Source organism: Tripterygium wilfordii, chromosome 15 (assembly GCF_013401445.1).
Source record: "Tripterygium wilfordii isolate XIE 37 chromosome 15, ASM1340144v1, whole genome shotgun sequence".
Lineage (NCBI taxonomy): Eukaryota > Viridiplantae > Streptophyta > Magnoliopsida > Celastrales > Celastraceae > Tripterygium > Tripterygium wilfordii.
The window spans coordinates 4729646-4744392 of NC_052246.1; the positions used below are offsets into that span (position 1 = coordinate 4729646).

General features: G+C 39.1%; 1 protein-coding gene and 1 pseudogene across 3 annotated transcripts; one reads left to right on the plus strand and one right to left on the minus strand.

The window, feature by feature from the left end:
- The first annotated feature begins 967 nt into the window (after positions 1 to 967).
- LOC120017144 (histone-lysine N-methyltransferase SUVR4-like) lies at positions 968 to 9872 on the plus strand. 3 transcript variants are annotated; one of them, XM_038870256.1, is made up of 10 exons: positions 2613 to 2795; positions 3897 to 4172; positions 5108 to 5621; positions 5930 to 6382; positions 6479 to 6645; positions 6898 to 7163; positions 7653 to 7719; positions 7864 to 7914; positions 8627 to 8720; positions 9463 to 9872. In XM_038870256.1, the coding sequence occupies exons 2-10, from the start codon at positions 3990 to 3992 to the stop codon at positions 9555 to 9557; spliced, it is 1890 nt and encodes a 629-aa protein (XP_038726184.1). In that variant the 5' UTR covers positions 2613 to 2795; positions 3897 to 3989; the 3' UTR covers positions 9558 to 9872. The 3 variants fall into 3 exon arrangements, with proteins under 3 accessions (XP_038726183.1, XP_038726184.1, XP_038726182.1); XM_038870255.1 differs by lacking the exon at positions 2613 to 2795 and adding an exon at positions 968 to 2444 and having other exon boundaries at positions 5930 to 6645; XM_038870254.1 differs by having other exon boundaries at positions 5930 to 6645.
- On the minus strand, positions 9746 to 12322 carry LOC120017329 (annotated as a pseudogene).
- Positions 12323 to 14747: the final 2425 nt, after the last annotated feature.

A 14747-nucleotide genomic window follows, 5' to 3' on the forward strand; every position in this document is an offset into this window, starting at 1 on the left:
TTTAAGGCAAATCCAGATAGTCAAATTAATGACCGGATATTCAACATCTCATCTCCATTATCAAATACTAACTTTTCCCTTTTAAGTAAATTTGTATGTTTAACCAAAACTAAAAAATCCTTAAATATTTTCTTTGTAGGGAAAGTCTTTAATTAAATTTTTTTTTTAAAAAAAGAAAAAGAAGAAAGTCCTTAAATTATTTGCTAAAAATAAGGGTTTAATTTGGATGAATCTTATTTACACCCTATAGCTTTTGTTAATTACACCCCAAAAATCACAAAAAACTCTCATCTGTACACACCCCTTCCTAACCCTACCATTTCCCTCCACTATCTCCCTTTCTCCTTCGTTTCCCTCCTCTCTCTCTTCTACAAAGCTTCTCTCGCGATTCTTGGGCGATTTCATCGTCAGAAACGGGATCAAGGCATCCCTCCTGTCGATCCTCTCCTTTGTCTTCCCTTCCTCTTTCATCAACTCCTCCAATGCAGACATCCCTTCAGATTTATCCTCCTTCCTCCTTTTCTTTTCAATCTTCTCATTATAATCAATTTTTTCAAAACCCAATTTACCAAAGCTGTCTCATTTTCCCTTCAGATGTCTTGGTTAGGGTGGCCCACTAGTTGGAGTTCATGTGGACATGTGGGCGGTCATGGATGTACTCATTGTAGACGATGGTTGCAACAAGACGACTAAAACGATCGGAGTGACGCATTAGGTCAAGAAAGGATCGCTCAAACTCCTCCGATTCGGTTCGGATTCTGCCCGAATATCTACATCTAGCGCTGGTGACATGGGGTGTAGGTTGTAAAAAAATAAAAAAATAGGGTGAATTCATAATTGTTTTAATTTTAATTGGGGTTTATTTAGAATGAGATATACTCAATAAATAATGTGATGTAAATTAAGTATTTGACATAGAAGCGCCACGTAGACGTCGTGTTTTAAATATTGTTGCTTTTCTTATTCTTTTTCTTCTTAAATACGCAACGCTATTTGGGAGAGGACGACTTGAAACCATGACCTGAGGGTGATGGGGCAATGCGTGTTCTTTTACTAGACCAAATGGTGAAACCCAAAATTTTGGGTTTCTTTTGGTTTTTGCCTTTTGTTTTCTAGGTTTTCTTTTGTCAGTTGCTTGGTTACTAAGAAATGTATGTTCGAGAAGAGGGGGAGGAGTTTTGGCTGACTGCGGCAGGTTGTGAGTTCAAGTCCATGGGGGTTTCTATTATTGCAATTTTGCGAGATAGCCCCTTGCTCAGGCTAGCGTGTGCAAATGCTAGTTTGCGTTATCTTTTCGCCAGGTCTCAAACCGTCCAGAGGGTTTAGGCTGGGGTCTTCTATGTGGCCCGCAGTTTACCAGTCAGCTGTCTACCGGGTGGGTTCCATGTTACCCCAAAAAAGGAGTTTTGGCTGGCTGTGGTTTTGGGATTGCAATGGGATTATGCTTCTGTGACGACTTATTGGTGTGTTTTAAGATTGTCACTGATTGTAGTTGTGAGATTTAGGCTGAATAAATTGATTCTGCCACTGTCGTGAAATTTATTCTTCATCTTCTCAAGTGAAATTTTAATTTGGTATTATCAGTACAATTGCTGTCTGTGATCTTCCATAAAACCCACCCTTTTCTTTTCTTCCTCAGCAACAAACAGCTAGATCATATTTTATACCACTTGTCTTGGAAATTGCAATCTGGTATTGTCTTTCTCTTTTGCTTTTTGGGGTTATTTCTGTTGTTCCTCACCCAGAAAATTTTAGGAATAGTGGGGAAAGAGGTGGACAGTTTTATAGTATTCACTTCAAAACATAACTTCCAACTTTTGCTCCCCTTCTCTCTTTCTCCCGCATTTTTCTGGGAGACATAATCATCATGCTTTTATTCTGCTGTAGTTTTTGTTTTAGATCATCGTATTAAAGCCTTTTGTTGCAAAATAATTTGGGGTTTGCTACATGCCAAAAGGCAAAGGTAAATAATTCCCATGCACAAGGCTCCTAGTGGTCTTGACATCAGCTAATGGCATCGATGTATGCGCCTTATTCCGCATAGCAGATTATTTCCATGACTTGAACACCCCTAGGTTGCAATGAGGCAAACTTTATCACTAGGCCATCTGAGTCGTCCTTAAACATGAATCCATAATAGAATTGAGCTTGAATTTACTGCATGGATTCTCTTTCCCCATTCATTCCACCAATTGTATATGACTATAAGCCCATATAATTTCTTATTACTTCCATTCACATCTCTACCGGTCCTTCTTGAATTTCTTTTTTATTTTAGATCCCCTCTTTTATGGTATGCAGTTTAGGTGTGCTATAGAGGTTGGGATTACAACTAACCAATTCAAGGTGTGTGTGGCTATTGTGATGCAAATGGAAATTGGAGGAAAGTTATCTGGTTCTCCAACCTCTCCCAGGATGGGTGGTGTCTCAAGGTCCCAGATACGGTAGGTGTTTGATGGTCATTAGGTTTATATGGGAGGACATGGGTGGGTTCAACGGCGAACCCAAAGAGGGCCACCTGCCACCCTGAATTTTTTTTTTCTTTTTTTGTTATATGAAATTTTTGTTGGCTATATGTAATTTTTGGGCTTTTTTCCCACCCTACAGCCCAGTCCCGCCCAGCCTTTTGCCCTCTTCTCTTTTGTCTCTCGTCTTTCTCTCCTAGACCCTAGCCAGTCTCAGAAGTATTATACCTTTGCATATCTGTCTTTTACCAACCCCTGACCCTAGGGCTTGCTAGTTTATTGAATAATCAGAAGAATGACTTTCTAGTTGGTTGCTATGCGCACCTTAAGGTATGCTCTCTCCTCCCTCTGCTTCTCTATTTGTCGAATAATCAGAAGAACTCAATTCACGATTCAAATTGATGTGCGCTATTGCATTGATTTCTTAGAACTAAAAGGAATCAATGATCTTACTCAAAAATCGTCGAGCACATTTGTAAATTAAATTTCAATTATTACTCATGAACTTTTGATTTTAGTGTTATTTTTCATACTTTCAAAGGCATAATTAATAAATAACCAAAAAAAATACCGGGGGCGCTGCTGCCAGACCCCCACTTGACTATGCCCACCCTAACATAAATTCTTGAGTCCGCCCCTGGGTGGGTTAATGGTATAATCTTTTGGGACGAAGGATGACTCAGCCCATAACAATTGATATCGAAGTGAAGCCAACCAAACAAGACCCGGTTTCACTTTAAGCGCTCCACTGTGGACTAGGTGGGGTGATCATCCAACCGTGTTGGCTTCCTGTGGTTCGGTTGGGTCCATGACCCAAGTGCAACGAGGGCATTGTGGGTTCAAGTGGGGGATAATGTCATCGGTCCCACATTGGATAGGTGTTGGATGGTCCATGGGTTTATAAGAGGAGGTTGGCAACTCTACTTATGGGTTAACATTTTGGGATAAAGGCTGACCAGTCTCCTAACACGCAGTGCCTCTTCTCTGTCTAAATATATTTGAGTCAACTTGGAGTATTTGTTTCTCATCCTGTTTTCCAAGTTTTGTCCAAAACTTTGTTGCTTTCATCTTGTTTCTTTGATGTCAAATTCTGAAAGGATATACAATGATACCATGAAATTCGAATATTTGAACTGTGTCCCATGTTTGTTTTTCACTAAGGGCAGTTTTCTATATTTTATTTTTATTTCATTTAAGGCTAATCATACATGGAATTATTGATGTCTTTGGAAAGTGACAAAGACCATTTTTAAGGATTTATTTTACGTCTTTCTTCATAGACTATGTTGCTTTGAATTTAGGCACACAACCTTTTTCTAACGTGTTTTGGGAAAGAATCCTCTCCAACGCGGAAATGATATTCATACTCTATGGAAGGGAAGTACAATCCTTCTTTACTGAACCATTTACTTGATATGCCATCTAAACCAGGTCAGCTTTCAACGTATAGAAGCAACTGAGAAGAAGGTTGCAGGTTTCTCGTAGTTAGTTTGAATAGAGCGACTGCCAACTTTTACAGCAGTCATGGCTACCAACGAGAGGGTTCGTAACGCCTTAAGTGCAACCAGTGCTCTGGGTATTCCTGATGAAGAGGTCATACCTTTACTAAAACAGCTACTGAAAGTTTATCAAAAGAACTGGGAACTTGTAGAAGCAGAAGACTATCGCGCTCTTATAGATGCATATTTTGAACTCAAAGAGGAAAAGGTAATGATTACTACTAATGTATCTATGGATCTTATTAAGCACTTGTTTTTAAGATGGTTGAAAGATGGTTTGTGTATTAAACTAGGTTCATAAGTTAGGGAAGCTCTTCATATATTTTTTTTGTATATACATAATTGCTCTGTTGTTATTTTTTTGCACTAATAAAATACTGTAAAGCAATCAAATTCCTAGAACATAGGTTTCCTTTTTCTATAACCCTCTCTCAGTGCATGTCCTTTCCTCTTCCTCCTCACAATGACAAATCACTCTTTAAGTTTCTCTCGCTATACTCTATAAAATGCTCTCTAAAAGCACATCGACTTGGATCTATTTCTAATAAAAAAGAAAATCCTCGCCTTCATGTGAAGCTTAGCTCAATCACACACAAGATCTCATCATAGATCCTCTTTGAATGAATGACTAGTGCTTTCGTGGTACCATAGCATTGACTACTAGGTTTTAGTAATCTAAGTCATATTTAGTAGTTTGTGCTATTATTTATATTTACCTTTACATTTTGCTTGATTTTGATATACGAAACTAGCAGGGGGATTTTTTTTGTATAGTTAAAACTTAAAAGCATGTTTAATAGAAAATATGAATATGCATTCAAACACTTATAACGAAAATGAAGAATTGAAAAGCTAATTCAATCTCAATATGGCGCTCTTGATAAATTTATCATTGGTAATAAGAAAGCATTGCATCAAGTTCAGTCAAAGAATAAATAATAGAACAATCATTAGTTGAGGAATATTCACCTTAGTTAGGCCTTGTACAAATTCTTGGTCTAGACCCCTGATTCACATTATCAGGCGCTGTGTAATTTGTGGGTAGACTGTAGAGTTCTGTTTATTTTCAAATACGTTCTCTGCACCCCCACTCCCCGTCTTGTTCACTTTGATGAATGTGTTCCTGTCACGTTTCTTGATTAGGGGGATAAAAATGCGAGAAAAGGCATTTTGGAGCATGATGTGAGAAAGGGTATTTTGGAGCATGATGCTTCTGAAAACCCATCTATGAAAGTACATTCTGGTGTGCAGAAAGATCAGGTCTTACCTACAATGGATCATTCAAGAAAAATTTTAGCTGCCAAAGAGGGCAAAAGATTGACAATTTGGGGCGGACAAGGAACTATGGATTCATCTCAACCAAGCATACAGGAAGAAAAAACTGAATCTGGTCTCCTACTTCCTCATGCTCAGTTTATGGGCAGGTGGAAGGAAGTAATTCCATCTCGCACGACCAAAATAGATAGAAATTTGGCTTCAAAGGTGTCATCATGCTCATCATATTCTGGGAAAAAAATTGAAGAACGTGAACCATCTCATATCTTGAGGAAAAATGTGTATGGTAAACATCTAAGTGAACAGTTCATCCAGTCAAAAAGTGAGCAGACCATCAATGACCAAAGACAATTTTACAATCCTATTTCTGTGGTTGATGAAGGTATTCTTAGCTTTAACATTTATGGTAACTCCATTAAAATAGTACCTCTTTCATTGTTCATAGTTTTATTATTTAAGTATGAATCCTGCGTCATGCTAAAAATGACTGATAATAAAATAATATTATTTAATAAATAAATTCTTTTATTATTTAATCATTGATTTGATTGTGGCGCAATTTTGTTTGCTAGCCATTAAGTGGATCATCAGCATTTCCTGGGCTGAGGAAACTGTATAGTGTCTCTCTATTCAATTTGCAGTTATACTAGCTTTCTGATAATATATAATTTTTTGCCTTCATTTGTTTAGTACTTACAGACTTCCTGGAAACTCCTTCAAGTGGAAAAGATATTGTGAAATCAGCATCGTGGAAGTTGTCCTTGTGCAGCAAAGATGGTGCTTCAGGATGCAATGTCGACACAAACCATATGGAGTTGAACAGGAAGCATATGAGCAAACATAGGTCTTCAGGATCTTCTAATTTGGGAAATGCTCATTCTCAGTCAGCTAATAATGATGAGAAGAGGTGCTACTCTTACATCAGTGACATTACAAAGGGTGCAGAAAATGTTAAAATTTCATTAATTAATGAAATTGTCAATGTGGATCTACCCAAATTTTCTTACATACCGCATAATATAATCTATCAGGGTGCTTATGTACACATCTCATTGGCTCGAATTGCTGATGATGATTGCTGTTCAGGCTGCTCTGGAGACTGTCTTTCATCATCAATTCCATGTGCTTGTGCACGTGAAACTGGTGGGGAGTTTGCTTATACGCAACACGGGCTACTTAAAGAAGAATTTCTAAGTGCTTGTATTTCTATGAATCTGAACCCTGAAAAACACCCTGCAGTTTTTTGTCAAGACTGCCCTTTGGCAAGGTCTAAGGATGACTGCACACCAGAGCCATGCAAGGGTCATTTGGTCAAGAAGTTTATAAAAGAATGCTGGAGGAAATGTGGATGTGACATGCGTTGTGGAAATCGTGTAGTGCAGCGAGGTATTACGTGCAAATTGCAGGTAAGATTACTTTGGGAATATGTAGAGTGTGCCTTCTAGGAACTAGCTTCCCTTTACCTGATTTATATCTCTTTTATTGCTGTAATTTTACCAAAGCAATTACATTTAGATGTAAAGATGGGTTTGAAGCATCTGGTACAGGGGGGATCCTCTTCTACCTTCGTTTCGTTTGCTTCATGCATATGATACTTAAGCTTTGAGATAGTCATTTTAGCATAGGAGTTCTTTATGGTATACATTCTTATGCTTCAGGTGTTCTGGACTTGTCAAGGTAAAGGCTGGGGCCTTAGAACACTGGAAAAATTGCCTAAAGGAACTTTTGTCTGTGAGTACGTTGGAGAGATATTAACCAACACAGAGTTGTATGAGCGGAATATGCAATGCACTGGAAATGAGAGACATACATATCCAGTTACACTTGATGCAGACTGGGGCTCAGAAAAAATTTTAAGAGATGAAGAGGCTCTCTGTTTGGATGCAACATTTACTGGGAATGTTGCAAGGTTTATTAATCATAGGTAAAGTTTCTTTTAGACTTGTATGTAACCTAATTTTTGGGTCTGTTTGTATGAACCTTGGATTCGAATGTTTTTTTATTTGTATTTATGTATTTATTGGCTGGGAAAAGAAGATAGGGACAATGGAGGTGGAGGTGCTTGTTCTGGGTTGAGGGTGCCCAATTTCATCCTTCTGGTTCCATGTCAAAAACAATTTAACAAATATGATTTAGGAGTGCAACTATGCAGTTTTAGTTGCTCTTGATTTTGAAAAACTCAAGCTTACTTCTGCTGTTAACTTTTTTCTTTCGAATTTTGAGTAATCTTTCTGATATAGTTTATCTCAAAAAAGGAAAAAAAAAAAGACACGATTGACGGTCATTTCTCTCACAGAAATTCTTAATGGTTTTTTGCGTTTTGAACTGCCTTTGAGAAATTGATTATTATGTTTGATCTGGGCCACTATTTTCTCAGAGTTCCATCTTCTTTTCTTCTAATTTACATTTGCAGATGTTCTGATGGAAACTTGATTGACATTCCAGTTGAGGTGGAGACTCCAGATCGCCACTATTATCATGTATGGATTTTACTAGCTTCATTTGCTTTTGTTTCTTTCTGCATAACTTGCAGCTTGTTTTGAATGGAGGTAGAGAGAGACTGTTTGTCATAACCCTTCTGTAAATAACTACTTTGGAACTCTTTTTTCTGCTCCTTTATGCAGCTTGCTTTTTTCACCAAAAGAGAAGTGAGTGCTTTGGAAGAGCTAACATGGGTAAGTTGGCTTAACCTTTTCCGCAATCAAATTCATTTGGAATCTTGTTTTTGTAGTCTTTAATTGTAGTCCTCAGCAAAGCATGCAACACTACATTTTAAAACCATTGCCTGACATGAAGCACTATTTGAAATTGAACCTCCTTTTACTAGGGTAGATGGTATATTGTACTTTGTTAATATGTGAGGTCTACATATCAAGGAAGAATAGCTTTACTCATGGGCTAACAGAATGACTTCCAATACACAAAATTAGAGGGAAACCCTCTTAAATGTGAGGTACACTCACATTAATTGGAATCTGATACTTGGTACAAATACACATTTTGGTTCTTTTTCCATGGTCCAAAAACTGAATTGCATGTTAAGATGAGTTTTCTCAATTCCGAAACCCCATATTCCCCGCTTAGTGATTTCAAGTGGGAAATTAAAGTGTTTGCCTAATATCTCATTAAGCACTATTCAGAGCGTAGTTTTGAGAATTTTTTAATAGTTAATCATTTATCATTAGTCTTTAGAGGAATATGGCTAATAGCATTGCCTCACTGTATATCATTCTTTGCTTATGGTGAAAATCATTGATGTGACTATTTTTTTTTCTTCTAATTATTGTAATGACACTTCCATGCCTGATCAAAACTGTTTTTGAGGTGGAAATATCAAATATCCGAGCTTGGTGATTGTTAACTTGATTTACATGTATTGAATTGCAGGACTATGGGATCGACTTTGATGATCATGAGCATCCCATAAAAGCATTTACCTGTTGTTGTGGCAGTCAAGGTTGCCGAGATGTAAAACCAATAGGTTAGTCCTTTTCATGTGTGTAGTGTATTAATAGACGTACAATAAGCATTTGAGTTTATTTGTTCTTCTTTGGTAAATTATAACTATATCAAGAATTTTGATTAAGAAATATTTCCTTTTGTCCCCTTTAAACTGAGTTAGTAGTCCCATGGTCACTGGGTCAATTGTTTGAAGGCGATTTCAGTATGGTAGATTTTATAACATGGGCGACGTTGTGGGATAACTGGAATTGTCTAAACCTTCTTTCAATCTCCCCAAAGCCTCGGATTGCATGATCCCAGAATATATGTTGTGATCCTACTGTTCAGGGAAGTGATTATGCCTACATGTCAATGTGTCATGCTGATGCAAATGAGGTTTCCCTACTTTTCTCCTCTTTTTAGCAAGATTGCAGAAGAATTGCACATTAAATTGCATGATCAAGAAATGTAGGTAGCGAAAATAAAAATGTTGTGGTGGATATGCAACACAAGAAAAGAGGATATTTGGTTGAAGGTAGCGTGGTCCTGGTTGAAGATTAAATAACAGAATCGTTTACGAGTGCGCATGTATGTAGTACTTTAGACATGTTAGTGTTTCAGTGGGGAAAGTTTCCTGGATTGAAGTAGAATGACACTGATTATGGTTTCCTACTGAACAATCTGAACTCTTAACAATGCATTTCTTTTCCAATTTTTTGGTTCCTTGATCTGTGCTCATGTTTTTCTAATAATTTAAATATTTTCTTTTTCTTGCCAATAAGAGAAGAGGATCAGAAAACAAACACAGCGAAAGGATGACGCAGAATACAAGAGACTCAAGATAGCAACTAAAAGGGCTGGGGCAGCCATCCTTTGACAGCGATATAGGTCTGAGAGCATTCTGTGGGGGAGGCTCATCTTTTGCTTAAAACTGTAACCAGTTATTAGCTGCAGAGGTATGTCTCGGGTTGGGCCGAATCTTAGATGAGTTCTCCGTCACCCCAAAAAAAAAACTTTGTTTATTATTATGTTACTCTTCTAAGAAATTGTAATTTGCAAGGGTCATACAAAAGAATTTTTCAATGTCTAGGAATAACAATGCTGGATCCTTGAACAGAATAACATGCTGCATTTAAGCATGGACATTCGGTTCCCTATTTGTTTCACAACTAATGATCAAAATTCCGTACAAGATTGTTGTCAATAGTGTACAGAGATATATAGCATAACACATATAACCAAGAGATGAAGACTAATACCTATCCATTACAAGCCAAGGCATTCAAATCAGCAGTGACCAACACCATGGTGTCCACAGGGAAATCAATAACCAAGAAAGCTTGGATCCCCAATATACTATGCAATTTGTTCCAGGTGCACATTTAGCAAATCGTGGGTGTATGCATTGCGAACCACACCAGTTTCCTGTTCCAAATCCCTCTCCACCAAACTTCCATAGAGAACCTTATGCTTCCCAGACAAAACAAGGACAGGACCACCACGCCTTGGAAGGGCAGTCTCAAGAAACTCCTGGTTCACTCTCCTTGCTCTCATCCATGGTTATATCGCACGTATCTGGCCCAACTACATCTACCACCTCACCTTTCTTCAAATACAATCTTCCCCCCTCAAGTCCTTGCTTATGATTCTAACTCTAATGTGGGTGGTATGCCATGAACCTCCACGCTCTCTACGCTCAATTTTCACTTCATTTCCTCCTCTCGTTTCATTCCCATTTTCCCTGCGGCTACGTTTGCTGGATTTTCTCACTTTCTCTATGTTTTGACGATTCTCTATTGCCGTCTTCAATCTTCAATTCCTTTAATTTCCTCAAGCATCTCTCTTCCTCCTTAGAACCCAAATCAGCTATATCATTAACACCAAACTCTGACTTCCTCTTCACTCCTAGAAAGCCTTAGAACCACCAAATCAGCACTCAATTTCTCCAAAGCCTGCCTTTAGAGCCCATATTTCTACCTGCGATCACCCTCATATCTTTACCCAAAATAAACCCACCTTTGTCTGTCTTTCTGCTTCGAATCTCTCTCTCCTTCTCTGTCATGGGCGAAGGTGCTACGAAGCCAAGTCCTTCCTTACCAGTTCGTTTCCTGATCTGCTTCACTTTGACATCTTCTTTCGCGTTCTTGCCAATCCCTCTCCCTTCATACCATCCATATCCAGCAAGTAACGCAGCGCCAAAACCCTCCACGGGAATCTCTGGAAACTCCTCGAACCACAGCCTCCTCAAGTCATACTTCAACTTTTCCAGCAAGATATTCTCCACCGTCCGTGGACGTCCGCCACCATGATCGCCAGATTCGTGCGTTTTGCTCGCTTCATCAGCCGACGCATCGGTTTTTGTTGATTACCTGAGATTCAAGCCGTACGATATGTTGCCATCGCCGGAGAGAGATTCATTCTCGAATTGGAGCTCCCGAGAACCATCGGATTGGACGACTGGAAGATTGCGGAGATTCTTCATGCGCATCAACTGTTGCCTTTCGTTCTCCTTTGGAGGAATGACATGGTGTGGCTTCTTAGGATCATCAGCTAGGGGTTTAGATGGATCGAATTCTGTGACGAATTGTTTGCTAGTATCGTTTTCTTGTCGATCTTCATCGTCGAAGGTCTGCGAAGGTTTTGGGGTACGATAACATCGAAAGATATGGGAGTTAAGATGTTGTTTATAGGGGAGGTATGAGTCTCCCTTCGTACCCAAGATTTTCTAGTATGAGCTACAAGCCCTTGGGTACAGCCGGCCCATATGGGTGGGTGTCGGTTGGGCCTTGGGTGCTGAGCGTGTATGGGCGCAAAGGTTTTCTAGTATGGGCTAGGAGGCCTTGGGTACTGCCGGCCCATATGGGTGGGTGTCGGTTGGGCCTTAGGTGCTGAGCGTGTATGGGTATGGGCTAGGAGGCCCTGGGTACCGCCGGCCCATATGGGTGGGTGTCGGTTGGGCCTTGGGTGCTGAGCGTGTAGGGGCGCGACTCTATCGATGGTATCGAAGCATGATCCTGTTGTGCCTTCAACTTGGGACCGTGCCTGCGGAGTGGCCAGTCATGGTGCTCGACCAACGGAGGTACGCCTGCCAGAGTGGTCGGCCATGGTGCTCGACCAACGTGGGTCTTGGTCTTGAAGGGGAGGGTATTGATAGGATTGTCCCACATCGAAAGATATTGGGACCGTGCCTGCGGAGTGGTCGGCCATGGTGCTCGACCAACGTGAGCCTTGATCTTGAAGGGGAGGGTATTGATAGGATTGTCCCACATCGAAAGATATGGGAGGTATGAGTTTCCCTTAGTACCCAAGGTTTTCTAGTATGGGCTAGGAGGCCTTGGGTACAGCCGGCCCATATGGGTGGGTGTCGGTTGGACCTTGGGTGCTGAGCGTGTATGGGCGCGACTCAGAATTTCATAGCCTAGAAAAGGTTTCCCCAGCCTAAAACTATAGGAAATATCAACCCCACTTCGTAGTACTTCTAGTTCAGCCGTCCTTTCCAAGTTATCTTCGTATCTAGCTTGCAGCGCTTCCGGCCGACGATCTGACTGGCTTGACTGGGCTCCCTTCCATCTTCGTATCTAGCTTGCGACCTTGGTCCTCATCAGGCGTTTTGACATTTCGATTTCGGTAAAACCGGGTCATATCGCATTGTCGTGAAGTTATTGGGCCTAGACGTTGAATGAGCTGGGCCTTAGTAAGGATCACACCAGGTCCGTTAACAATCTTGTAGACTTGGGCCTTTTGGTTCCTCCAACTCAAAGGTCAGGTAAAGTCCAGAAATTTATGGTTCAAGGCTCTTCTTCTTCAATGGTAATAAAGAGCATTTTGGGGTTGTCAAATCTCACTCAATTATATTTAACGCTCCAATTCTTCTTCTTAAATAGGATTTCTTGGTGTCGGCCTGGAAGAAGAAGAAGACCATACTTGCCTTCCTTTCTATTATGTAAAGCATTTTTCTGGTTGTTTCTCTTGAATAGCTAATAATGGAAGTGGGGGCAATAAATTTTGAGACAATAATATTGGGATAAGACTGACAGGATGGTGTTGGTGTGTGTCTTAATTCCATAAAGCTGGTTAGGTGTAGTGTATCATATGACTACCTTGATGATTCATACAAATTGAGAATCACGACTTAACTAAGATGACACGTATATGTGTGGTATCTCATTTATGTGCATGGTATCTTATAGAGTAATCGAGTTCTAGCATTCTCATCCCCTTCCCATATATTTTAAAAAAAGAAAAAAGAGTTGGTTTCTTTGCCTTTTGATGACACAATTTGAATTTGTCACCTAAATCAACAACTTGACTTGATTATGTCTCAAATATGAATTATCTGTTCACTAATGAGAGTAGCTCATAATTAAGCTTTAGTAATTACTTGAAGGGTCGGCTACATTTGGATATGAAAGTGGTGATCTCAGTCAAGTCAAAGTGACAACATTCTATTGCTCATATTTGTGTGTGTGTGTTAGTCAGCAATTGAAAAAAGTGGACAATTTTGAAATAATAGTTGGCAGGGGGACAGCCATTAACTTTTTTCTGAATAATGCTGCTGTAAGGGCCAGGGAGGCAGGCACAAGGCAAAACCTACTTTTTTTGTAATTAAACCATATGCATGCATCGTCCCCGTTCTACTTTGGAAACCCAAATTTCTTGTTTTCTTTTCAATGTGGAGTGTATTTAATAATATAGGGATGAGAAGAAGTGTAAAAGTTGGTCGTCCAGGCACCACCCACAGTCAAGCCCCGGAAGTTTCCTAATTCCTGTTTAGATTGCGGGCTGGTCCGCAAATCTCAAATTGCAATGGGAACAATTTGTTGGGTCAGCAAAAATCAAGACTGGATCCCATTTCTATTAAATAAAAAGTAAGTCAAACACGTATCTAAATACAATCACATCAACAAAACACATCTCTCAATATAGCCACATCAGCAAAATACAAATTCCTATACATTTTTCCTTCCCACCCAACGTGGAGGCCAACAAATTCTCACTCCCTCCATATTGTCCACAATAAAATTACACCAAAACACAATTTTCCAATACAACCACACCAACAAAACACATCTCCCAATACAGCCACATCAGCAAAACACAAAACCCAATACAACCACATCAGTAAAACACAAAACCTCATACATATTTGTTGGCCCAGACAAAATAACACCATTGCAAGTGCTCTTAGGGACCAAGGCCTCGACTAGCCAACTCGGACCTTCATTTAATGAAAAATTAGATTTCTTGTGTTGATGCAAGGTCTTCAAATTGAGACCTCATTATGTAAGACCTACATACTAATAGCAATTGCAATAGGAACAATTTGTTGGGTCAGCAATAATTAAAACTAGGTCTCATCTCTATTACATAAAAAAGTCAAGCCAAACATATATCTCAATATAGTCACATCAACAGAACACATCTCTCAATATAGTCACATCAGTAAAACATAAATTCCTATACATTTTTCCTTCCCATCTAACATGGAGGCCAATAAATTTTCATGCCCTCCATGTTGTCCATAATAAAACTACACCAAAACCCAATCTTCCAATACAATCACACCACCAAAACACATTTCACAATATAACCATATCAACAAAACACAAAACCCCATACATATTTGTTGACCCAGATAAAATAGCGTCATTGCAAGTGCTCTTAAAAACTTAAAATTTTTCTAATATCTAGTCCCCTAACTCGTGAAGAGGTACTAGGGCTCCCGCTTGTTTTGACACAATCTAAGGATAAGTGTTGAAAATGTAAATGTACCTTCCAGTTGCTGGTATGTTTTTAACTTTTAGATTAAAACCACAACAAAATTAATTTTACCACTTAAGGAGTTTTTAGTTTCTTACTTTAGAATTGGAGAAAACAAGTGAAATTCAGAAAATCCTAAAGTGGGTTATTAAAGACTTTTTAGTTTCTTATGTGGGGATTAATAAGGTTTGATAATGAAATTAATTAGGAGATATAATCATATTTATCTTCTTCTTTTTTGTATATTGCTTGTTACTATAAACTAACTAACTATCTACCTTTTTTTCACCTTCCAAAGTGTATATAT